This window comes from Meriones unguiculatus, chromosome 15, assembly GCF_030254825.1.
Source record: "Meriones unguiculatus strain TT.TT164.6M chromosome 15, Bangor_MerUng_6.1, whole genome shotgun sequence".
NCBI lineage: Eukaryota > Metazoa > Chordata > Mammalia > Rodentia > Muridae > Meriones > Meriones unguiculatus.
In genome coordinates, this window is record NC_083362.1 from 73451389 (window position 1) to 73474287 (window position 22899).

Below are 22899 nucleotides of genomic sequence, written 5' to 3' on the forward strand. Positions count from 1 at the left end.
TGCATGTGGGTTGATGCCCCAGGTCCCGCCTCTGAGAAAAAGGTATCGGACGGGTCTGATGCTCTTTGGGTGGATGACACCTAAATGAACATCAGTACAAAGTCCCAATTTATTTCTAATATCAGAGATCAGACCTCTACTCTTGCCTGATGCGTCTAAAACAAAAAGGGGGAACTGTAGAGAGCTGCGGAATGCTATGCCTTAAAGATGGAGCTGGTTTCTGCCTTCCACCTTCCCGATGGTGAGTGCTCTCTGTCACAAACAACTCCACATTTGGCTAAGGCTGAGGATCTGGCTTGCTTCCATGTATGTGGACCTATCTGCATTGCCCACGTGGCACGCTGGGGTTGGCTACCCAGAGGCTATTTAAGCTGTGGGCTGGCTTTCCCCAGGGTCCAATGATTGTTCAAGGTTCCTGAATAAACTGCATTGAAAAAAAAAAGAATAGACAGACATGGTGGTGCACGCCTGTAATTCCAGCACTCAGGGAGGCAGAGGCAGGTGGAACTCTGAGTTTGAGGCCAGCCTGGTCTACAAAGTGAGTCCAGGATAGTTAAGGCTACACGGAGAAACCTGTCTTTAATGTGTATATATATATATATATATATATATATATATATATATATATATATATTCATACATATATATATTCATATATACATATATATGAATGAATTTAACCAAGGAAGTCTAGGACTCATAAATGAATACTTAATACACTGAAAAGAGAAGTGGAAGAAAATACCAGGAGATGAAAAGACTTATGTTCATTGATTGGCAGGATTAATATTGAGAAAAATAGCCATTTCACCAAAAGCCATCTACAGATTCATTGCAACCCATCAAATTTCCAATGCAATTTTTTACAGAAATTTAAAAAAATCTAATCTTAAATTTTATATGGAAACCCAAAGATCCAGGGTAGCTGGAACAATCTTGAGCAATGAAAATACTGTGGGAACTATCATCCTTCCAGATTTCAAGTTAATAGTCCAGAGTTATAGTAATAAGGGCAGCATGGTCCTGGCATTAAAACAGACACCTTAAACAATGGAACAGAAGTGAGGGTGCAGATACAGGTCTATATACTTTTTTTTGAGACAGGGTTTCTCTGTGTAGCCCTAGCTATCCTAGACTTGTTTTGTAGAACAGTCTCGAACTCACAGAGATCTGCCTGCCTCTGCTTGCCTCTGTCTGCCTGAGTGCTGGGATCACAGGCCTGCGCCATGGCACCCCACTAAGTTCATACACTTAAAGCTACTTTTTTTTTTTTTTTTTACAATGAAGCCAACAACACAACAACAAAGAAAGAAAGCACCTTCTACAAATGATGCTGGCCAAACTGGATACCTACAGGTAGAAAAGTGAAGGTAGATCTTTACGTCCCATCCAGCACAAACTTCATCTTCAGATGGATTGCCATAGACCTGAATAGCCTGTTATTTTTAAGGTCAGCTTTGTTCAAAGTCACAGTGCACACACAGAGTATAAGCAAATTATGTTGATTCTTTCCCTAAATTACCCACAGCACTTGTCGTAGAGCACTGTAAAAGCCTTCTCTATCATTCTTTTCCAAATTTACCCATTACTCAATTCTAACGGTTCTTCCAGCATTTGGAGAGCAATGATTTCACTCTTGGTGCCAGTTTTCTCTCTACATCACCTTCATGTTACCATAAGGAAACATAGAAAGCAGTTAACTGAGGAGTAGGAGGTTTATACAACCTATACATTTAGGTTCATCTCTGAGCTTTTAGTACCCAACAAAGCAAAGGTGGAAAACTTAATGGAGTAGCAATACAAAAGAGTGGATTACACATGACTCTAGCATCATTGTCATAATCTAAAAAGAAATCTAAAAAGGAAATTTGTGCTTGGAAAACCAACATAGCCCACAAATTCCTCACCAGCCTCATTGTCCTGGTGTCCTCTAGACACTAGAGATTCAAACTAGGGTCCTTATTCTCATGCAGCAAGTACCACGACTCACTGAGCCATCTCTGCAGTCTGGGACTCATGGTTTAACCCTTTAAATTCCTTGGAGTAGGAATGAGATGGTATGAGGAGTCGTGTGTTTCCTGATGTTAGAAGTGAGCAAGTAGAGGAGGAGGAATTCCGCCCTGGTTTGCTTTCTAATGTTGTGATAAGCACCACGAACAAAAGCAACATGGGGAGAAAAGAGTTTAGTTTGTTTATACATCCCAATCACAGTCAGTTAAAGGAAGCCAAGGCGGGAACCCAGAAACAGGAACTAAAGAAGAAGCCATGGAGGAATGATGCTTGTTCTCATGGCTTTCTCAGAATGTTTTTTTTAATATAACCCAGGACCACTTTATCAGGAGTGGCACTTCCCACAGTGGGTTTGGCACTCTAATATAATTCATTAATCAAGAAATTATTCCAGTGCTGGAGAGATAGCTTGACTGTTAAGAGTGCTGGCTGCTCCTACAGTGGTTCAATTCTCAGCACCCACATTGTGGCTCACAACCATCTTTAACTCCAGTTCCAGGTGGTCCATTATCACCTTCTGAGCTCCATGGGTACAAGATTCTCATATGTTGCACAGATATTTTGTGTATGCAAAACACCCATACACACAAATAAGATAATTTTTAAAGACTTAAAAAAAAGATAATGTCCCACAGACTTGCCTACAGGCCTAACTAATGAAGGAATTTTCTCAGCTGAGATTCCCATTTCCCAGATGACCCTAGCTTGTGTCAAATTGATAAAAACAAAAACAAACAAACAAAAAAACCAACCAAAACAACAACAAAAAACTATGACCATCTAACTAATATAAACTTCCACTTGGAAAGATGGGCAAACTCAAAATGGAATTTTAATGAAGGAATCTTGGGTGAATATGACCCCGAGTCTTATTCTGTTGACCTGTAATGCATGAAGGATGTCCCCAAACCAATGCTTCTCACTGTACCAACCACTGATCTTGACAAGCTCTCTTAGCAACAGGCCACAGGGAAACACTTTGAGGTCCACTTTTGGTGTAGGGAAAAATACTTATTCTGCTCTGTCTTTGGTGTTCCTTGTCTTCTGAGATTCTCCCAGTGAGAATACTCCTCCTCATCTGGCTGTTAACTGGTCCTGGTGATGAAGGAAGAGTTCTTTCCCCGACAGCCATACCATCATCTTTTTCTCTTCCTTCCAGCTGCCTTGACTGCACCTTTCTATACTGGGCTCCACCTCCAGCTTTTTGTACTTGGTTGTAACCCCCATGAATGATTTTCCTTTCAGTTAGGTCACCATATATCAGCGCCCACCTCTGGATACAGAAATATTTAGTGGAAACTTGATGTGGAGCTTTGATTTCAGCCCAGTGTACCCAAAGCTCTGGTTGACAGGACTTCAGGGAGGCAGTTGGATCTCAAAGTTCCAAGGGCCTGGGATATAACGGTGATGGTTCTAGTGAAACCTCCAGCCCTGCCAGGAGTCCTGTTCCTCATGAGGATTACCATGGAGGAGCCTGACTGTCTGTGGTGGACATTAGATCCTGCCATTGTTCATATTTTCATTGGTGCATATTAGACAGAGTGGAGATCTTCCTCAGCCAACATTTTTGTTTTACACAGAAGAGGACTTCGAGACAAGGCCAGTGTTTAGGTCCTCTAAAGAGCTATTCTGGGTTGAGTGTTGAGGAACTGAGGCTGGAGGAGGAAGGATCTAAGAACTTTAATCCTCCGTGTAGACATCTGTGCTGCTTGTCGCTCATTAAGATACTGTGGGTGGTGAACAGCCTTAGAAGTTAGTGCGCAGACTGAATTCCATAGTCCCCAATTTTTAATATCTAGAGGAAAGGGAGGGGACCTTTTTACCAAGCATATTGACTAATATATTGCTGTGTAACAAAGTATAACTACCTTAGTGGATTCATAGGGTATCGTTATCTCAGTTTCCATGTGGGTAGGAATCTGGGTGTGGCTTGCTGCTCATGGTCTTAGAGGTTGCAGCCAAGTTGTTGGCAGGGATGCTTTCCTCTTCCCTTTCTGGAGCTCAACAGCCTCTTCCCAGTGCATGTGATTGTTGGCAGAATTCAGTTCCTGTAGTTGTAAGACTGGGAACCCCAGTTTCACACCATGTGGTTCCCTCCATAGGCAGCATGCATCACGGATCTCTCCTCTCAATGATGGCATAGTGTTTTTTCCTAAGTGAATAATGTGAACCTGAGGTTAATTCCCATCACCTTTGCAAACAACACAATCAACTCAAGGGAGGGTCTTCTTATAGGCATTGCATCTAATGTAGCCCAGTCAAGATGGGGCACCCTATTCCCTTTGCCCTATTCTACTAGTTCAAATGGAGCCACAGGCACTGAAGGGAGAGCTTCAAAAAGCCTGTGAACTCCTGGGAGGTTGTCTTAGGGAGTGCTGCCGTTCCAAGTATTTATTAATCTCATCCATCTTGAATCAGCTCGAGGAGACATGGAAGAAGACCCCTCTGAGATGAATGAAGACCTGCTGGAGGAAGCAGAGCATCTGGGATCTCTAGAGCCAGAGGATGATGGTAAGGAAGCCAACCACATCACCGTATCACTGGCCCCTCTTGGCCACTCAATGCCGCACCTACACCTTCTTTGTATCAGGTACATTCCTTCAAGTCACCAACCTTCTGAACATCATGGACAGTGAATCAGCAAAGACAGACACCACAGGGTCAGGCCTGGACATGAGGAAGACCTTGGCTTCAGTAATTATCACAGAGAAGGCTACCACGGATCCCTGTGTGGTGATGAACGCTCTTATCCGCTGCCTGCAGGAGCCAGAGGTAGGGACACCCTACCCTCCACACCTTCTCTTTGGCTAGATACATTTAGGCACCCAGGAGTCCACCCATCACTCCAAATGCCTTTCCAATCACCATGGACAGTGTTACCAATCATCATGGACACAGTGTTAAGAGCCGTGATGCAGAGATTGGTGACACTAGAAACATCCATTCCCCAGGGCTAGTTGGAAAGGAATTTCATGTTTAGGAGGCATCTCTGTGACTGGTGTGGCAGGACTGGAAGGCATCTGACTGGTAGGGAGTGGTTTCCGGATTGACTGGTGTTGCAGTCTGCTCACATTGTCATAACAGAGGGCTATAAATTGTGTGGCTGAAACACTGGATACGTATTTCCTCTCTGCACCCTAGGAGGCCATAGTCAAGATGCCCACAGACTGGATTTTTGCTGAGGCTCTTTCTGGCTTGCAGACAGCTGCCCTGACACCATCTTCATGGTGTTTCTTCTACGGAAGTGGTCCTCAACCTCTGGGTCATGAGCCCTTTAGGGGTTGTATATCAAATATCCTGCATATCAAATATTTACATTATGATTCATAACAATAACAAAACTACAGTTATGAGGTAGCAACGAAATAATTTTATGGTTGGGGGTCACTACAATATGAGGAAATGCATGAAAGGTTTGAGAATCACTGTTCTATGGAAAGATAGGGGGTGGGGTGGGGGCGGGGAGCTCCAGTTTCTTCAAATAGGCATCAGTCTCTTTGGATTAGTGCCCCAATCTTCTGAGTTAAGTCTCAATTACTTCTCAAAGGCCTGCCCATCCAAATGTCAGTTAACTTGGGGGTAGTGCATCAACATACAGATTTTGAGGGAATCCAAGTCAGTCTATAATAGAGTTTGTTTTCTGCCTCAAAAGGGGTTGGTGAACTATCTCTAGGAGCTGGCTACTGCTGGGAGGGGAAGGCTCTACAGCATCACTCACCTCCAGACCTCAGGGCATCAGAAAACATGATTATTTACTGCTCTTTAACTGCTCTTTATGTGCAAAGCACAGATCGCACATAGTGCATATCCATTACACCTGGGCTGTCAAAGGTCCATGGGGCAGGGACTCTTAGGAAAATGTCTGAAAGACCGCTTCAGGGGCAATGAAGTACTTGGTCTAGAGCCATGAAGTACTTGCTGAGTAGTTACTATGGTCTCACTGTTTCTCTCTGTTCAGAGTTCAAATGCTTAGACCAATTACTGATGCTGCTTCATGTAAAACCACCCTCATGTCTTAGGTGTGCCTCTTCATACTTGCTTAAGTATGAGCCATCAGGCTGGAGAGATAGCTCAGTTGGTAACATGCTTGTCTTGCAAACACAAAGACCCAAGTTTAATCTTTAGAACCCACATTAAAAAAGCTGGGCATAGTGGTGTGTAGTTGTAATCCCAGAAATCAGGAGGCAGAGACAGGAGGATGTCTGGGTCTGCACGGAGAAGCCAGCCTAGCCTACCTGGCAAGCTCCAGGCCAGTGAGAGACAACATCTGAAACAAACAAACAAACAAACAAACAAACAAAGAAAACCCCCCAAGGTGAACAGTGTTTGAAGAACAACATGTAAACCTATCCTCTGGCCTCCATATGCATGCACGCACACATGCTCTTCTTCTCAATGTGTGCAGACAGTGAAAGTCATTCTCAATTGCAGCTCTCCAGTTACAAGTCATCTGCCCTACCCTGTCCTAAACCAGGACACCTTATTTGGTGCTAAGTGCTGCCTATGTAGAAGCTTCAGGAGAAAGTCCTCAGCCAGGGCAAAGGGCAGGCTGAGCCTGCCTCTTGGGCTCCCAAGCCTGACAATATTTAGTGTGTAAATATTTAGTGGCCAACCTTGTGTGTTGGCCATTTGACACCCTCCTGGCTTAATATTGACTGAGACAAAAGAAATGACTTGCAGCTCCTAGGGACAAGGAATGTTGGGTGAGTGGACAGAATTGGGAGGGGCTGAAGACGTGAAGGTCTGAGACACAATGGCCGTGGAGTGGCAGTTTCCTTTTGCAGGTGAAGAAGGGGGGAGAGTCAGGGAGCAGAGGTGGCTGGTGGTGCTGGGAAAAAGCCCTGCCCCTACTGCGCCCACCATGCTTGTTCCCAGATTTCTACCCAGCGCAAGATGAACGTCTACAACATCCTGCAGGAGATCATCCAGCAAGAAGGGGAGATGGAGGAGCGTTGCATACAAAAGCTGGTAGCCATCGCCTCCAAGCAGATGAGGGATATCACAGAGGTAGTGGGGCCTGGATTCTACCATGCCTTCCTCCTGCAGGCCCAGGAACTGGACTGCAGCTGAGCCTGGCCCAGGCTGTCTCTTGGAACAGAGGCAGGCTGAGCCTAATGGAGCCAAGAGGGTGGTAGTGGTGCCTCTTTTGTCCTCTGCAGATGGAGAGCTTTGAGACAGCCGAGGTAGCCAGTGAGACTCTGGTGGCACTGTCCCGAAACCACTTCAGCTTGGTCATGTATGAACTACAGCATCATCTCAAGCCCCTCAACCTCACTGACGAGTTTGTCATTGTCACCTTGGCCAAGCTGGCCAACGGCAATGGTAGGGATCTATCCTCAGTAGAGGCCCTGCTCCTACCTCTGAAGTTGGGCCTTTTCCTATACAACATGAGGCAGACACTCCTCTTTTGCAGTCCTAAGCAGCCCACCCCTACAGAGAAAGACTAAGCTCAGGCCACTAAGCTCAGGATGTTGGTGCATAAAATGGGCTCAGTGCATCTTCTCAACTAAGGATATTTTCATTTTCATGAATCCACCCAGATGTAGTGAATTGAAGACCACATGTACTGTCCTTCTCCCAGGCCCTTGATACCACCCTGGGGTGCTCTTGGGTTACCTCTCAAGACATCACTACATTGGAGCTTCTCCAAGCTGGGTCCCTCGAGCTTACTCCTTAAGTGGCAATGACTTTGAAACCCACCTGCAAGCCAAGGCCACAGAAAGACTACAGCCAAACCTGACTTCTGACCTCTTCATACAGACATTCCACTCCCTCCTGGCCTGTCTATTGACCTCTCTCAAAACTAGATCCTTCCTTTGAACACTCAAACTCACTCCTTGTATCTGTCTCCCACCCTTCTCCATCTATAGAGTGGCCAGAGTCATCTCCCTGGAACCAGAATTCTACCAGACAACTACCCCTTAGAAATCTTTACTCACTTCCTATGCCTTTAATGATGCTAGAGTCCTGAGGATACTGGTCCTTCCTGTTTCCCTCATCTAATGCCCATCTCCTCACTCTGCACCTCCAGTCACAGGAACCTCTTGGGTCATCAGAGAAATCAAGTTCTTTCCTGACGCAAAGCCTTTGCACACAGTGCTCTCACAATTGGGATGTTTTCATCCACTGTGTTCTCTACGCACACGCCTTTCTCCTGTCCTTCAGCCTCAGCTGGAAAATGGTTGTCTCACTAAGAGCTCTCCTCTCAAACAGCCATTTTGGTTGTCCTCTTTATAAGCCTTTGTGTTCCTGTTTCCTTGTTTATGGTCCCTTCTGAAGACTGTGAAGTCAGAACCACCTACAGTCAAGACCAAGGTGGCACATGTCAATTTCTGTAGAGAGGACAGTTGGAGGACAGGGAATATTGCCTGGCATGATGGGGATGGGAGCTTGGGTGGGAGCTGAGGAGAAAGGGAGGTAGCAATTGGATGGCCCATGGGACTTAAGCCTAGGCCTACAGATACTGACACCAAAGATCTGAAAGAGGGAGTGGAGTGGAAACACAATTGCATAGAAACACAGTTTTAGTATAGAATCTGAGGAAGTGTGTGGAGGGAGGGATGCTCTCAGCTTGAGTGGAGAGGTTTGGAGGGAAGGGTGGGCCTAGATTCTGGAGTCTGCTAGGGGATTCTCTCCATTTCTGTGGGTCCTGTCTGCCATTTTGCTCTGTGAGACCCCACCATATCTGCCATCATCCTTCCAAGAATAGAGAACACTGGGTCTTCTTCAAGAATCAGACATATGACCTTGAGACAGACATGCTCCTACCCAGGACCCTCCCTTTCTTTCCACATCTGCCCCCTCCCTGTTCTGTGGCTCTCTGTTCCTCTGTTCCCCTGTAGCTCCTCTATTCCCTGCTCCCTTTCTCATGCCTTTCCGCTTCTCTTGTTTTCAGTTTACTCTTTCTAAGCATGACTGATCTCACCCCGTTTCCTGTCGCATCAGCCATTGCAAAGGCTTTCCTTGTGAACTGTGGGAGGCTTAAGGTGGTCGAGCCACGCTCCCTGCCTGCCCCTTCCCACCCTTCCCTCATTCCTTGCGGCCTCTCCATGTTGTCCTGCAGTGTTTGAGTTCATGCCATACATGGGCATCACCCTGGCAACTATATTCACTATGCTGAGACTTGCCAACGAAGCCAAGATGCGCCAGGTCATCTGCAATGGTGTGTATCTCCCTTGAGCCTGTGGGTGAAGATTTAACCATGGGGAGGTTAACTTGGGGGTGGGGAGAGGAAAGGCTAGGAGAAGGGTTTGTTGAATGAGAAGTTTGTTGGTTTGCACCCCAGTGGCTCCTCTCTCTCTTACTTTGTTTGGTTCACACCCTAGTTTAGGGTTTCTGTTGCTGTGATAAGCACCATGCCAAAAGCTACCTAGGGAAGAAAGGGTTTATTTCATCTGACAGCTTTCCATCTGTCATGAAGGGAAGCCAGGGCAGAAACATGAAGGCAGAAAATTACTGTTCCTCATGAGTTGCTCAGCCAACTTTCTAATACAGTCAAGGAGCACCTGCCCCTGGGGTGACACCTCCCACGGTGGGGCTGGGTCCTTCCACATTAATTGTTTACCAAGAAAATGCCCCATACACTCACCCACAGGCTAATCTGATGGAGGCATTTTATCAATTGAGGTTCCCTCTTCCCAGATGACTCTAACTTATGTTTAAAAACTAGCCCAGACAGCCTGCGATCAGCTCCCTCGGAGGCATGTAGGTACACTTTAGAAGACCGTGGTCAGATCTGTGAGTCTCTATAGCTTGCTCTGTACTTAAGCACTTCAGAGAAGGGTGATTGACAGTTGTAAGGAAAAGGCAGGGAGTATATTCCCCGTTGGGCTTGACTCAGCGAAGTCTTAAGAGACTATTTTCATCTGATCATCTGGCCCTGTCATTTGATTATTTGATACTAATTTGGGCCAAAAACAAACAAAACAAAACAAAAACATAAACAACTGATGCCTAAGAAAAAGAGGGTCCTTGGAGGGTCCTGTGTACTTGCTGCTGTCCTTACTGGAATCCCCAAGTTGTGGTCCCACTTTGACCCTGAATCCCCAAGAGGAGGGGTTTAGACATGCATGCTTAATGCTCACAATGACATACAGAATAGGGGGCTGTGAAGGGCCAGCAGAGCAGAGAGGAGGGGACTCAGTAACCCAAAGAATACGAGGAAGGAGTGGTTCCAACCCTGGCCCCTCTGCCTCCCCTCCCCTGTCCTGCCGCTGGCAGCCATGGAGACATTCTGTGAGACGGTGCAGTTTTACCTGAGGCACCTGGAGGACAGCCTGTACCCCGTGATGACCGAGGACCAGTTTGCTGTGAAGCTCTTCCCAATGTACCGATACTTCGTGACAGTCTGGCTGCGCCACCAGGACCTGGAGGTGAGGCTTGCTACGCTCAGAGGAGAAGATACTGCAGGGCTCCTGTGTTCAGCATCATTCCTGGAGCCCCAGAGACCCTGGTCTCTGTGAATGCTAGATGGAGTAGGCCCAGGAGGCTTGCTTCAAGGGCTAAAGCTTGGCAAAGGCCCACAGGGAGCTTTCAGATGAGGGCTTGAGATTTGAGGGTGCTTGCCCCGATCCAGGGAATCTCTAGATAGCTTGCCTACAAAAATTGTGTTTGTGCCAACTCTATGAGGCAGGGACACTCTACAAATAAGGAAACTGAGGCACAGAAAGGTTTAGGACTTGTCCAGGGTCACTTGACTTACAGGCAGGACTTGCATCAGAGAGTCTGGCATGCTGGGGGCTTTCAGGTGTGTCCTGGACACTGTTTGTAATACCCCATCTGTGTGATTCTGGAGAGTGTTTGGGTGGTTAAGATCCTTGCCTTGCTGGGGCTCTGGGAACTGTACTTCCTACGCAGGTGAAACTGGGTGTCATCAAGTCTCTCAGGCCCATGCTGAGCCTCCTCCTGCCCAATGATGACCTGAGAGAGCAGGTGTACGACTATATCCCCCTGCTGCTGGCTGAGTTCCAGGGCGGCCTGGAGGCCCTCTTTGTCACACAGGTGAGGGCCAGACCCAAGAAACCCTGATCCTCAGGAGCCTACAGGTCCAGCAGGCCTAACATCTGTACCCTACATGCCATTACGGAGCCTGGCACTATGGGAAATAAGTTCCAGGTAGAAGGATCTCAAAGGGTCCAGGAGGAAACAGGAAGACCATGGATTTGCTTTAGATTTACAGGGATACTGTAACTAAGACCCTCGGGCTATTTAGACCCTTATGCAGTTATGCCCAGAGATTTTATTTTTAGGTAAAAGGACACAATCTGGAGCTCCCAGGGGAATGGGGTTTTGGAGCCTCCATAACCCTCTTAACGTGAGAGGCAGAGGTGTTGCGGGTTCTGAGTGGATGCCTGGCCTGGGCTGATGCACACTGACATGGGGTGAATGTGCAGGACATGGGACTTTGCTGTAAAACAAGGAGCAGAAATGAACAAGACAAACAATGGCAAACGTCATTATGGATGAAGAATAGGCTTAGACTCACCTCTAACCCCAGGGAACAAGAGAGGTGAAAAGGGCCTTGAATGCCTTCTCAGTGGCCCAGAATGCACTCTCCAGGTTTTCTGGGCACAAGAATCACCAGGGCTGGTGGTATTGTAGGGTTGGATCCAGTCCATCTTGTAGAAAACGGAGCCTCTATGTCCAGCCAGCTGGATAGGGTTGGGGGTGGGGCGGTGAACCTGTACCACAACTCAGTGGCCTGCTGAGTAGCAAGAAACCCAAGCGAGACAGTCACCTGCAGCCTCTGCCCATCCCTTTTGCAGGTCTTGAGGCAGATTTTAGAAGCATCTGTTACCACCAACACCCCCATCCCCCCGATGCTGCTACACCCCATTTTCACAGAGCTGCATGTCCAGGTGAGGCCAGTAAGGGCATCCTCAAAGCAATCAACAGGAGACTGCCTCAGGATGTGGTTTTCCCCCAGGCACGAAGGCATGAGGGCTGGACTGCCCGTGTGGCCAGTGCCCTGTGAGTTCCTCATCCTCCTTGCACACTATCCCCTAGGTATGCAACAAGGCCCCAGCACAGCATCAGTTCAGCAGTCAGAACCTGATGGAGATCGTGCATTGCTTCATAGCCCTGGGTGAGGTCTGCAGGGACCGGGGGAGGCCCAGCCCCTTGCTGAGTGCAGGGACTGAGGCGGAGCCTGTCAGCCTTGACTGACCTGCTCCTTCTGCCCTGCAGCCCGCTCCTACCCCAAGGAGCTGATGAAGTTCTTCTTCAGCCAGGTGGAGATGAGCAAGGAGGCTATCCGTGTGGGGACACTGGCCCTGATTAGGGCAGTGGTGAGCGCAGATGGTGAGCCAGCTGGAGTGGACAGGCACCACCATGGTGCCATTCCTTTCTGGCTCTGGTCCTGTTTTGGTAGTCACTGCTGGGTGGGCCAAGTCTTTTGGTTGCTTCATATTCGTCATTTTTGAGTTGAACCAGCACTGTGGCCCCCTCTGTACCTCTCGCCCCTGGGCTTCATAGTTAGCTCGAGTCTTGCTTCTGACCTCCAACTCTGTCAGGGGCTGGCAGAAAGGCTGACCGCAACCTTGCAACTCCAAGTCCACAGACTTAGCCTTTACCCTCAACACCCTCTTCTGACCTTTGCAGGCACTGGGCATGTGCCTGGCACAGACATTCATTCATTACTGCAAACCACTCATCCATATAAAAAGTAAATAAATAACCAAACAAATCATTATTAGACAAATTGTTTGGATTTAGCCTGTGTACTATTTTTTGCTTGTTCCCAGCCAGGGGCCATAAGAAACCAGTTTCTTACACATCACTGATGGGTTCAAATTGCTAAACAACTCTGGATGCTTAGTCAGATAGGAACCAAACCTTGGGTTTAATAATCCTTTTGACAATTGTCTCTAGGCAATAACTACCCAAAGACAATCAGATCACAATATTCACTAAAACACTGTGATAAAGCAAAGCATTAGATGAGCCTCTGTGGAGGCTGGGGAGATGGCTCTGTGTGTAAAGCGCTTGTCATCCCAGCATGACCGCCTGATCCCCAGAGCCTGCATGAAAAGCTGGGTGTGTGAGCTTATGTCTATAACCTATACTGGGGATAGGAATCAAAATCAAGCAGAAGACATAGGGCATGAACCTCTGACCTCCACATGCACTTGCGTAGGTGTGAATGTGGTTCTGGAAATAGAGGGGGCTGTGCCCAGGGGGAGCCTAGCAGTGAGGGTCCTGAGGAAGTGACCCCGAGCCTGTGTGGTCTGTGGAAGGGACAAGCCCCGTGGTGTCTTCTTGAACCATAGTGCCCCAGGCTGGTCTTTCTCTTTCAGACCCCAAGATGAACATCAAGACCATCTACCTGGCCATCCGGGTTGTCAAGAACACTCTGTCTGACACTCGATCCAAGGTAACTGGGAGGGGACCCTGCCGGGTAGCTCGGGCTGAGAGGTGGAGGCCTCAGACGGAATAGCTGACCGTAGGCCCAGTCTTGGGTGGGGGCAGGACGTAGTCTATGCAGTGAGAGTTGCAGGTCTGCCATGAGGCACTCCCTATCTAGGACCAGGGGTTTTCAGAGCAGTCTGTCTAGACTCTGCCTTGCAGGGAGGAAAGGCTGCTGGCCACACAGGGTTTGTCTAGTAGTCTTACTTCCTGTGAGAAAAGCAACTGGGGGACATGCTCCCGCCCCCGCCACACCCTCAGCCAGCTGGATACCACAGTCCCAGGCTACAGGGCAGCCACAGCTAGCTTGGGGTGCTACTCTAGCTGAGAAAGCAGTGTCAGGGAAGGGATAGTCAGAGAAGTTTCAAGGACTACAGAGCAGGCTGTGTGTGTTAGGACTAGAGATTTAGATGGGAAGCCACATAGACACAAGAAAAATTGCTAGTTTTGTGCCCCATCCCCACCATAGTGTGTTTTACTGAGCACCTGAGGGAGACCAGAGTTTTTAAAAAGAAATGGGTTTTCCCACCAAGGCTGCTAAGACCATGTAACACATGTTAGAATGGCATAAAGACAGCTCTAAAGGGCCCAAGTGAGACACTCATGTGAGTACACAGTAGAATGATGTTCCACCACGAGGAAAGCGGTGATGGGCAGGATGGGTAGTTAGCCAGAAATCCCCTGAAAGCCCTTCTCGCCAAGAGCACCCACAGTTCCCAGGCATTTCATGTCACAAGACTGCTAGATGCAGATATCCGTGATGAAACCTGGCCTTCCCCAGCTGACCCTTGCCTGGTCCCCACAGGTACGGATGGCAATTCTACGAATTATTGGCCAGCTGGTTCTGTCGGGCTTCCAGGAAAAGATCAAAGGCTGGGGTCTGAAATACGTATCTGTCCAGCTCACCTTATCTACCTACAAACTGGTGAGTGGCCCCAACCCTCAGCCCATGGGACAGCTGCACTTTAGAAATGGATTACTAAGTATTGAGCAAGGAATGCCTCATGGAAGACCTGTTTGGACCTGTCGAGGCTCATGGCTACCCTGCAGGTATGGACCAGACTTGTGCAGTCTCCTAAGTATGAGGCTCAGGCCCATTCCTTGGCATCCTAGGACCCAGTGTCTGAGCAGGGAGCCCATCGGGAGAAAGGAGACCACTCCTGAGACTGTGGCAAGCCCCTGCCTAAAAGAACATCTTGGGTTCTGTCTTCTAGACAAATCGCCGGGAATCCTTTTATCAGAGGGATTTGGAAGAGAAGATGGTCCACAAAGTAACAATGGACACTGTGAAGATCATAACTTCCTCTATCAGTGGCATGACCAATGTGAGCTCACTCCCCATCCAGTGGGCCACCATAGTCATGGCCATGGGTCCTGGCTGCCTTTTGAAGGCTGGCAGAGGAACCCAGATATTCTCCATCTCTTAACCCTCCAGTAGGTCTCAAAATGTAGCAGTCACCTGGTTGCCTGAAGTATGTCTGTTATTTTAAAGCTCCTCTGTGGGCAAGCACTCTACAGTTGAGTAAGTTCAGCTAGGAGGGCTCTACATGCCCCGAGGGAATCCCAGGCTATAGGAGAAACAAGTGTACCAGATTTTAATTGCAACAGATGAGACACAGCACCAAGGCAGGGAGAATAATACCACGACAACATCAAGAAAGGAATGACTGATTGTCTGTGGGGGGCAACCATAGGCTGGGTGCCTCCTATCTAGTGGTGAGGGCCGGAGGCTGCAGGCGGGAGGGTGAGGGCTGTAGAGAAAGCTGTCATTTTGCGGCAAAATTTCCTCTTCTGCAGTATTCTGTTCTCTGGGCCTTTTGGCTGCCTGCGTTCAAGGATAATCTTTATGGACTGTGAACTTTTCATCACAGCTATGCGACATGTGTGCAGTAATTTTGGGCTAGCATTTGGTATAATGAGTGGGTACACTAGCCCAGCCGGGTTGACAAATACACATCACAACTGACAAGCACCGCTGGATTATCGGACTAGTTTGTAACTCAAAGGCCTCTGGGCCCCAGAGAAGGCCCTGGTCAAACAATGCAGTGGATATAGTATGGATATGAAGGTAGCAGGGCTGTGTGAACGCCATCTGGGTGCCTCTGTAAAAAAAAAAAAAATCCAGGGTGGGCAGGAAAGTCAGTTGAGGGCTGAGCCTGTGAGTATTTGGGATAGGTTTTAGAAAACCAGGTAGAGTCTTCACTGTGGGTGGAGCCTGGCCAAGGCTGGGGAGGGGGAGGTACATAGGATACCTCTACTTTATCCTGGACCATCCTCTCCCCATCCCTGCCCCAGGAGTTCTGGGTAAGGCTTCTGTGCTACATCATGGAGACAGACTACACAGAAGCATTGACCCCCATCTGTATCAGCCTCACGAACCTGGCAGAGAATCAAATTCATGGCAAAGACACTGAGGCTGGAATAGCTGGAAAGAGCAAACATGGTGGGTGGCATCTCTGGGCCAGCTGGTGGGAATGGGCAGACGGAATGGCTCCTTGTCACTTTTCCCCCAGCATCCTGATCCTTCACATTTCCCCTTCTCCAGGAAATGTCTAGAATCCTCCCTGCCATGTCTAGAGAGGGGTTAAAACCCTGCAGAGTCCCCTCCTGGTAGCTCATTCACCATGTCCCCATCTCCCCAGTTCTCACCATGGGCAGGCGCTCTACCCATGGCTTTTATTGGTCTTTGCCCTTCCTAGCTTCTCTGAGTCTTCTAGAGGAACTGTAGCATCCCAATCAGTTGTCTGTCAACTGACCTTACTGTGGTCCACTGTCAACACAAGCTCTCAAGTGACCATGTCCAGCTACATCATGTCACTGCTCTTCTCTTTCTATACTATCTCTGGTCCTTAAGGGGCTGCTCTCATGACCCCGGAGATTCACAGGGTCAGGCATGACTTGGGGTAGGGAGATTTAGAAGGACCATTCCTAGCCTATGATGACAAGGGGCAGGTCCTGCTGTCTGAGTTCAAGCTAAAAAGCGTAAGTGACCTACGTTACTGTGAACTTTCAACCCGGAATATAAGGTTGAGTCCTCTCTTGGATCTCCACACCCACAGCTTCTCAGCAGGCCCGGGCCCCTCCCTTGCCCATTCATCTAAGTGTGCTTGCTTTTCAGCGCTTACTAGTTCCCAAAGCTTATAAAGAGTGGACAAGAGTCAGGGTTGGGTATCAAATTACTACTAGTTGAAGGGAGGACAAGATCTATAGTAGGAAAGAGAACATTGCCCTGGCAGGTCCATTAAAAATAAACATCCACCGCCTGAAAACACAGCATCTGGACCCATGCGGTGAGCAAAATTCTCCCTTCTCTCTGGAAGGAGCCCATGACTTTCTTCATGAGAAAAGCCTCTGGGCAGACCCAGTCTTCATCTGGGGCAAGGGTAATAGTCATAATCTTTGGAAATCACCTCCAAAGGTGTCTCCCTTGGGGGTTATAGGACACATTTTGACATGGGCCAGGCATCCCCATCTGGGGTTTCTTTTCCTTCCTCAGTGGACCTGCCTGCACCCCAGAAACTTCTGGCCCGTCTCCTGGTGAGTGGCTGACATGCTCTGGCCTGGTGCATCCGTTTGCAATGACACCTCTTCCTTGACTGCCTCATGCTCAGTGCTCCAGAGGGAGGAGGGAATGGGATGCAACGAGGAAGCTGGATATTGGGTAGAATAGTGTCCCAAGGTCTGTGTTGTTCTTGAAAAGATACATCAGGGGCAGTGTGCTCATATGTCGGGGGCCTGGCGGGGATCTGCTCTCAGATTCCTCCGCTGAAAACACCACCAGAACACCACCCACAACCTGTCTGCCCCAGGCAGACTCAGTCCTGTGGGCCCTAATCAAAGTTCCTTTCAGTCTCAGGATCAGAAAGGAACCTGGGTCTGGCCTGTCCTCCCCTTCCTTCCTACAGTGTCCTCTACAAGCACCTTTCTATGCTCTCTTTAAAAGCTGTATACTCTGCTCAATTTCTTCTTTATAATGAAGATGGCAAACTCCCAGGTAGGGAGTATATGCCAACCACTGCTCTACTGATTTACTGGGGCCCACCAGGTGCTGATGTCATCACCTTACAAAGGAGAAGGTCGTGGGATTGCCATGCTCAACCTCCTGAGGACCCTAAGCCAGAGCATTGCTCCTTCCATGGCTGACATGTGGGAGCAGGAGATCCCGTTGCTGGTCCAGTACCTGGAAGGTGAGGGGCCCACTCTGTGTGCATGCTGTGACTTGAATAGCAGGGACCTGGGGTCTGGTCTGGTGGACCCGAACAGGCCTCCTTTGGTCTTAAGAACTGGGTGCATACCATGGGGTGTTCAGAAGGGAAATACTGAGTGTGATGAGCTCATTCCTGGAGGGCCTCTGACGCTGGGGTAGGGAGGCTGACCCAGGGGCAGCAGCAGAAGGCAGCCTGTGAGACCACGCTTATTCTCCTCCAGAGCACACTGAGTTTACTTGGAACCAGAAGGCCTGGGAGGATAAGCTGATTCAGGTAAAGGGGTGAACTGTTATCTGAGGCCAGAGCAAGGGAGAAGAGAAGGAGCACGGGAGGAGGGGGGGATGTAATGGGAGTGACATGTGGGCAAGATTAGGGTCCTGTAAAGGACATGTTTCCCTCTGTCAGAGCAGACTTAACAAGGATGGCACCTATGTGTGTGTGTTTGTGTGTGTTAGTAAGAGGAGAGGTGAGTGAGCCAAGAGCCTGGAAAAGCAGCAGGGACAGTCTAAGTGACCTCCCAGCAGCTGCTGAAGCCACAGCTGTGTTCCCGGCACACGAAATGTTAGCCCTGGGTTGGCGATCCACCGACTGAATGTTTCAGAGGTTGAGAGGAGGTGGCCCAGAAGAACAAGGCCCCATTCAGAGTCACATAGTATTCCCTGGGCTCGCTTGCCTTTGCTCACCAGTCTGTTACTTCCCAGTTTCTGAGAAACTCCCTCAAGAAGACCCGGGGCACCAGCTGGAGCCTGCGCCTCAGCAAAGAGCTTAACAACCAGATCGAGACCTTCGACAGCCCCTCTTTGGAAAAGGTTTGTCCTCACGGGAACCTCACAGTTCAGGCAGGGAGGGGCCTCCAGGGATGGAAGCGGCTCATGCTGCATTTACATCAGAGCGGGTGGCCTCCTGGCTACTTCAGGTCCTGGAAGGAGAGGGAATAACCTAGTCCACTGATTTTTAGGCTCTTAAATTCCTTGTTTGTTTTCACATTCTGGTCACATGTACTTTTTTTTGGTAAAATAATTTTTTTCTTGTTCTTTCATTGTAAAACCATAAAAATAATTGAAAGGAATCAGAAAGGATCTTGGTAATTGCAAAGCATCCCATGTTCATGGATAGAGTTAAGATGGTGATTTCCCCAGCACTGCATCTCCAGACTCAGCATTGCCTCCAGCACAACCCCAAGCTTTCATCCCCTCGCACTGACGCATCAAAACAAGGGCAGTCCACCTCTTGCTGGTGTTATCCTATGTCAGGAAGTAGCTGGGGAAATTGATGCTCCCAAGTTTGTGGGTAGCAACATATTTGACTGAAAGGAAAGGATTTGACCTCCCCTGCTAAAATTGATAATATACCAAGCCCCTATGCAATCTGACTTCACAGAACAAACTGAATATTTTTTTTAAGGATGTAGAAAATGCAAAAAATACCTGTAAAAAGAAAACCAGGACTATGTATCACATGCCCTCCAGTAGTGCTGCCTGGAGTCTGGGAGTAGAAAAGCCTTAGGTCCTCCCTCCTCTTCTCCAGGGCTTTCTGTACAGGGCCTTGGGTTTCACCTTAGGCATGGGGCTGGAGGCCGACAGGGTGGAGGTGCTGTTGCTGGAGCTGCTCTACAAGACGGACTATAGCAATGACTTTGATCGGGAGGTGAGGTTACCCTGGGCCCCGCTTATCCACAACCTTCTGTGATCTGGGGGTGGGGGTGGGGGCAGGGCGGGAAGCACTTGGATTCGTGCTCTCACATATGTGTACTTATACATCTCTCCTTGCCCCCTGCTCTCACCCTGGCTGGGCTTCCCTGCAGGGCATCATCCTGTGCTTTGGCCTGTGTGCCCGGGGCCAGGTAAAGACAGTGCTGAATGTGCTTCATGACTTCGAGGAGAGGATCCAGGAGTCGGAGCAGTCCTGGCAGATTGGTGCCTGGAGGGTAAGGCTCCTCAGCGCGAGGCTTAGTCTCAGGCCTTGAAGGCAGTGCTCCCAGCAAACGAAGATCTTGCTGGGAACATCTGGAGTAAGCTGCTTGAGTCATTCATGGCTAGGGCCACAGCTGTGGGAGCAGAACCAATGGTGACGGTCATGCAGCTTCCCCAAGGCGTCTGCAGAGCATCCACAGTGTCAGTCCTGGCGTGAGGTCCATGTTGCTTGACTGGCAGTCCTTTTTCTCAAGGCAGAGAAAGAACCAAGGTTGAGTCCAACAGCTGCCAACTAGAGATTTAAATTGCCCATCCCCCACCCCACCCCACTGTCATCCCTTCTTTATGGCAAAATGAACATCAGAAGGAGCGCTTCCCACCACAAGAATCTAATGAAGTGGTCACAGTGGTGACTTTAGCTGCTCCTAATAGTGCTTCTCTAACGCTTAGGCAGGCCTCCGGGGTGAAGCAGCTCCCGTTTAGCTATCTAAGCATGGCTTGTGCAGCTAGTGTGTCTGTTTGGCGATGTCCTTACCAGGCTCCTCTCACAGCTAATGGGTGGGTCACTGGACTGAACCTTCTCAGGGTGGGTATATTCTGGCCTCTTTGGTTCCCACCTTCCTGCGCAGCATCTGGCACGTAATTGGTGTCCAAAAAAAATGTGTTAATGCATAAGTGCTTGAGGAAAGCAATTCGTGGTTGTAGACCCAAGGAACAGTCCACTGAAGCCCCCTCCTACTGACCTAACAGCATCTTCAATCAGACTCTGGCCCTCACACAGCCAGCTCGGCACCTGCTCTCTCCTGGGGGCGAGCTGAGCACCCCCTGCTCCTCAGTGGTCCTTCACTTTTTAAAAATTCCCTCACTTCTCATGTGTGTGTGTGGTATGAATATGCGCATGTTTGCGTGTGTGGGGACACATGTGCGGGTGGCATGCGTGGAGGTGCGCATGAACGTGGAGGTCTTTACGTCAGGAACCGTCCTCCTTTGCTCTTCTACTTACCCACGGAGACAGGCTAGCTCAGCCAAACCCTGAGAGGCCTAACCTTATCAGCCAGCTTGCTCTGGGGATTCCCTCGTCCCAGTCTCCTGAGGCTAGAATTACAATTGGGCCGTCACACCGACCCAGTATTTCTGTGAGTTCTGAGAATCTAAAGACCCATCCTCACACTTGTGAGTTCTAAGCACTGGGCCATCTCCCCCTCCCCCCCCCCCGACCCCTTTTCCTCTTTCTGTCTCACGCAGAAGGACCACCCCTGGAGGCGAGAGACTGTGAAGAGTGCCCTCATGGTGATGTACAGCTGTGTCTCCTCTTACTGCCACCCCCAAATGCTCCTCACCCACGTGGACAGCCCCATCACTGCCAAGATCATCCACCACTACTCAAGCAGCTGCCAGGTAGCTCTCTCTTAAACCGGCTGCGGTGATGGTGGCGGGGGCGGGGAGTCAGCCTGCAGTGTGCCGGGACACTTTACTCAGGAGACATCTCGGGGTCCTGCCTGATCATCTTCTGGGGAATCCATTGCGCACCCCAGAGTTTTAGGGTCGTGCTAGGGAGGATGGAGCCGTCCTCCCCGGAGTGCTGCAGGTGACCGTGGTTCCCCAGAAGTACAAAGTGAGCCCCAATTCTTCCCATGCTTTCCTACTCTCTCACCCTCACCTCTGACCTACTCACTTTCGTATAGTAGAAAAGTGGGCTGTCTTCAAAGGGACGCAGAGCTATGGGGCACTTTCTTGGAGTGGCAAGGTAGATGAAAGCCGAAGAATTTACTTTTTACAATCGTGGTAAAATACATATAGTGGGAGGGGGGAGATGACGATGCCATCCCTAACCACGCTTGCTGCACAAGTGGAAGGGCCTAAGTTCAAATCCCCAGCAGCAACCATTAACCATGGCTGTAGACATCTGTAATCGTAGTGCTGGTGGGGTGGGAATAGGAGGATCCAACCCAGTCTGGCTGCATTGTAAGTTTCTGTCTCAAAGAATAGAGCGATTGAGGAAGATGATAAGCCCTGAACTCTGGCTTCCACATGCACAAGCTACACACACACACACACACACACACACACACACACGTGTACACGAGTATACAGGCACATGGAACATGAACCATACATGAAAAGATACACAGAACATAAAAACAACCACTGCGGCCATTTCTAAAGCCCAGCTCACTGTGGTTGGTTGACAATCAGCCAAGTGAGGGGCCTATCACCGAGAGCACCCCTGATGTGGCGGCTTCTTCGGAGGATGGGAAAGATGATGCTGGTGGGGAGTGGATGAGGGGCATGTCTTGGGGCTCTTGTGCAAACAGCTTCTCCCTCACAACCTTCCTCTGGGCATAGGACATCAGCCTCAAAATGGCCTTCATGAAGAGTGTTGTGCAGGTCACCAACGCCATCAAAAGCATCAATGATGTGGAAGACTTCCAGTTTGCTCACAAGTCTGCTCTTACGGGCCTCATAGTTGTGAGTGGGGCAGGCCTCCCTAGTCCTGGGTGGTCTTGGGTCTAGCCCTCTGATCTCATGCTGGTTGAAGTTCTTTGTGGGTATCTGTGAGATACCTATCGGGACTGCAAAGCCTTCCTGCCCCACTCTGGATTCAAACTGATGAACCAGAGGCTCAGAGAACAACTTTGGTATATCACGGAAGGTTTATGTCACAAAAGAGTGTGAAAACCAGGGTGGGACCTCATCTGACTGGTTTCCAATGGTTCCCAGAAGAGACTGGGATCAGAGGCCAGCAGACAAGGTCCACTGGGGATGGGTGGGAGGAAGATGTGAGAGACACAGTCCCAGGGCATTTCCACAGGAAGAGGCTTAGGAGACAGAGGTCTTTTAGAAGCAGGGCTTGGAGTATCATTTGTACAAAACTTTGGTGAAGTTTAGAAAAAGTCAACTGTCTACAGGCTGATGGAACCCAGGCATCAGCTAACTCCCCGTCCCCAAACGTCTCCACTATCTCATGGCTGACAAAGGATGAGGTCTACAGGTTGACTACCTATTCTGTACCAGAAGCAGCCCTTGGGGAAAGTGAGATGCAGGAGGAACAGGAAAATGGGTGCGCATTGGCTCCTTTTCCAGGTCACTTTACAAAGGCTGGCACACGCTGTTAAATAAACATCAAGTCTTGTATAGGACAAAAGAACTTGGCCTGAGAAAGTGCATTGTGTGGCCAAGGACAAACATCGAGTCATTAGGGGCCCTGTGTGTGTTCCTCCTTCCCCTGTGCTTTGCTGCCAAATGAGCCTTAAAGAAAATAGGGCTGTAGACTCCAGAGCTCTTTACAAAGGCCCAGGGCCTCCTTATCCTGGCACCAGATCATGTTTCTGCTCCTTACCCTTTTTGTGACCAACAATTCACAA

General features: G+C 49.0%; 1 protein-coding gene across 1 annotated transcript in view; it reads left to right on the forward strand.

Moving 5' to 3' along the window:
* The first annotated feature begins 4439 nt into the window (after window positions 1–4439).
* The window catches only part of Mroh2a (maestro heat like repeat family member 2A), a 33019-nt gene continuing 14559 nt past the window's right edge, over window positions 4440–22899 (forward strand). Inside the window, exons 1-22 of the mRNA XM_021627258.2 lie at window positions 4440–4521; window positions 4601–4782; window positions 6886–7017; window positions 7170–7332; window positions 9074–9172; window positions 10231–10382; window positions 10867–11010; window positions 11775–11867; window positions 12016–12094; window positions 12196–12309; window positions 13305–13381; window positions 14219–14338; window positions 14628–14738; window positions 15709–15856; window positions 16910–16950; window positions 17459–17600; window positions 17842–17894; window positions 18323–18430; window positions 19149–19268; window positions 19426–19548; window positions 20780–20932; window positions 21881–22003. Of these exons, the coding sequence (XP_021482933.1) occupies window positions 4440–4521; window positions 4601–4782; window positions 6886–7017; window positions 7170–7332; window positions 9074–9172; window positions 10231–10382; window positions 10867–11010; window positions 11775–11867; window positions 12016–12094; window positions 12196–12309; window positions 13305–13381; window positions 14219–14338; window positions 14628–14738; window positions 15709–15856; window positions 16910–16950; window positions 17459–17600; window positions 17842–17894; window positions 18323–18430; window positions 19149–19268; window positions 19426–19548; window positions 20780–20932; window positions 21881–22003 (2559 nt within the window). The remainder of the gene's footprint in view (window positions 4522–4600; window positions 4783–6885; window positions 7018–7169; window positions 7333–9073; window positions 9173–10230; window positions 10383–10866; window positions 11011–11774; window positions 11868–12015; window positions 12095–12195; window positions 12310–13304; window positions 13382–14218; window positions 14339–14627; window positions 14739–15708; window positions 15857–16909; window positions 16951–17458; window positions 17601–17841; window positions 17895–18322; window positions 18431–19148; window positions 19269–19425; window positions 19549–20779; window positions 20933–21880; window positions 22004–22899) is intronic.